The following is a 2,156-nucleotide window of genomic DNA, read 5'->3' as shown; positions in this document are numbered from 1 at the left end:
TATGACAGGCAGTCAGCCTGCGGGGCCCACCTGAGGTGAGTGGTCATGAGTTTGCAGTGAGAGCAGTCCCGTTATCAGTCCAGTTACATCCAGGCCGAAGTCGGGTTTTACCAGGGTTGTTTGTTTTGTTTTGAGGAGGGAAGGAATTGGGTATGTGAGAGAAAGCAGAGTTGAGGGTATAAGCAAAAAAAATGATTATGCTGATTGACCCTGAAATGGTTAAGTGCTCGACTGCTTGCTGAAAGATTGACAGTTGGAACCCATCTAAAGGCACCTGGGCAGTAAAGCCTGGCGGTCTTCTTCTGAAAGCCGTGAGAACCCTACGGAGCAGTTCTACTCTGCACATGTGGGGTCCGCATGAGTTGGAATCGACTCGATGGCAACAACAAGGAGGAGTTGAGGGACAGAGGGTAAGTAAGATGAGATTGCAGGACAGGGAAACTTTGTCAAAGCAAAGTCTTGGAGGACCAGTGGGACTGCAGGACTACTGGTATCTGGGCACAAGGGAAGGTGAGCTTCAAAGAAGAATGGAAATTAAAATCAGCATGAATCACGACAGGAGTAATGTTGGCGATGGTGAGAGTGAGCTAGGAGCTCAAATCTTCAAGGACTGAGGTAGAATGGCCGGGGTTCCTGTGACGATTACCGTGTGGACAGTGGATGGCTGACGTGGTGTGATGATCTGAGGTTCAAAGCTGGGTGTTTGGAAGGAGATGGTAGGGACAGCAGCCGTGAGGAGCTGAGACCGAGGAGCGTAGCTGCAGGCCTGGGTACTGTCCGTACTGCTGTGTCCTGAGCAAGGAGGTTGATTTGTATTCTCTTGTCATCCATTAGCCCCTAATCTAAATTCTGAATCCTGCCTTTAAAAGGATAAAATAAATAAAAGGGCAAGATATATTAAATTTTTTATTTTACAGATATTTGAGTTGGTGCTTCTGTGAAATTTTATTAATAATTCAAAATACTGACTTCAACCTAACTCTCACTTTAAGGTACTTTTAGGTTTTGTATTCAACAGTACAGCTGAGCTATATGGCAAAATTTTTGTTTTGGAAAGAGAAATTACGTTGTATGTCCACTTTTTATAACCTATATGTGACTGTTTATTGTGTGTTGGTGTACATACCGGAGACCGTTTTTCTGTGCTTACTAGGCACTTCATAAGTTACTTGCCTGATAAAGATACTGACGCTTCGTTGTCTCTTCTTTCTTCTAGATTACATACCGGTTACGGCATCTCCTTCGAGCAAGGTGTGATGCTTCCCCAGCGACCAACAACACCATCCAGTTTTACTGTGATCCTAGTTTCTGGGCTCAAAATATTATCAATTTAGGTAGGCCATTGTGTACCTTTTCTCAAAGTGTCATTTATTTATGGAACTCTTAGTGGTTATGACATGATATTGAAATGTGTTCCCCCTCTACTCCCCCAGATGTGTTCATTATCTTGTTTTAAAGACATGTCATTTTTGCTAGTATTTCATTAGCATGCAGGAGCCTATGTATGTATGTGTGTGTGTGTCTCTGTCTCACACACACACACACACACACACACACACATACCCCACCCCTACATGTATGGATGATAGGAAACATCTTTTGTATTGACTGTAAGTGTCCAGGCTTCAGAATTTGGGAGTTCTTAGAATCCTGTTTGTACTGTTAGCTCGAGATATATCAGAATGGATTCACTTTTTTTTTTTAAAGTTACAAACCTTAGTTTTAATATTTGTGTGTACTTTTTCTTTTAAATAATATTTTAGTGTGTTTAAGGTGAAAGTTTATACAGCAAATTAGATTGCCATTTAACAAGTTCTACATAAATTATTTACTAATATTGGTTACATTATTCACAATGTGTCATCATTCTCATTCATTCCATTCTGGTTGTACCATTTCTAGTACTCTAGTCTCCCTGTCCCCTTACCTCCTCATTTTTGCTTTAGAGCAATTTTTGACCAGTTGGTCTCCTATAGGTGGTTTTTAAAAGCTCATTACTTACGGGTGATCAGAATGGGTTAATTCTTATTTTTATTTTAATTTATTTTTTATTGTACTTCAGGGGAAGGATAACAGAACAAATAGTTTCTCATTAAACAGTAGTACACATATTATTTTATGACATTGGTTAACAACCCCATGACATGTCAACCCTC

The 2,156-nt window shown here is 40.5% G+C and overlaps 1 protein-coding gene across 2 annotated transcripts in view; it reads left to right on the top strand.

Annotated features, from left to right (window-relative positions):
* Positions 1 to 2,156, top strand: part of TRIM24 (tripartite motif containing 24) — a 125,361-nt gene that overhangs the window by 83,866 nt on the left and 39,339 nt on the right. For both annotated transcript variants that reach the window (XM_004382393.2, XM_004382394.2), the window contains exon 8: positions 1,217 to 1,334. In XM_004382393.2, coding sequence (XP_004382450.1) covers positions 1,217 to 1,334 — 118 coding nt within the window. The remainder of the gene's footprint in view (positions 1 to 1,216; positions 1,335 to 2,156) is intronic.

Source organism: Trichechus manatus, unplaced genomic scaffold (assembly GCF_000243295.1).
Source record: "Trichechus manatus latirostris isolate Lorelei unplaced genomic scaffold, TriManLat1.0 scaffold00093, whole genome shotgun sequence".
NCBI classification, from domain to species: Eukaryota; Metazoa; Chordata; class Mammalia; order Sirenia; family Trichechidae; genus Trichechus; species Trichechus manatus.
The sequence above is the reverse complement of the archived record's forward strand: the minus strand, read 5'-3'. Positions and strand labels throughout refer to the sequence as shown.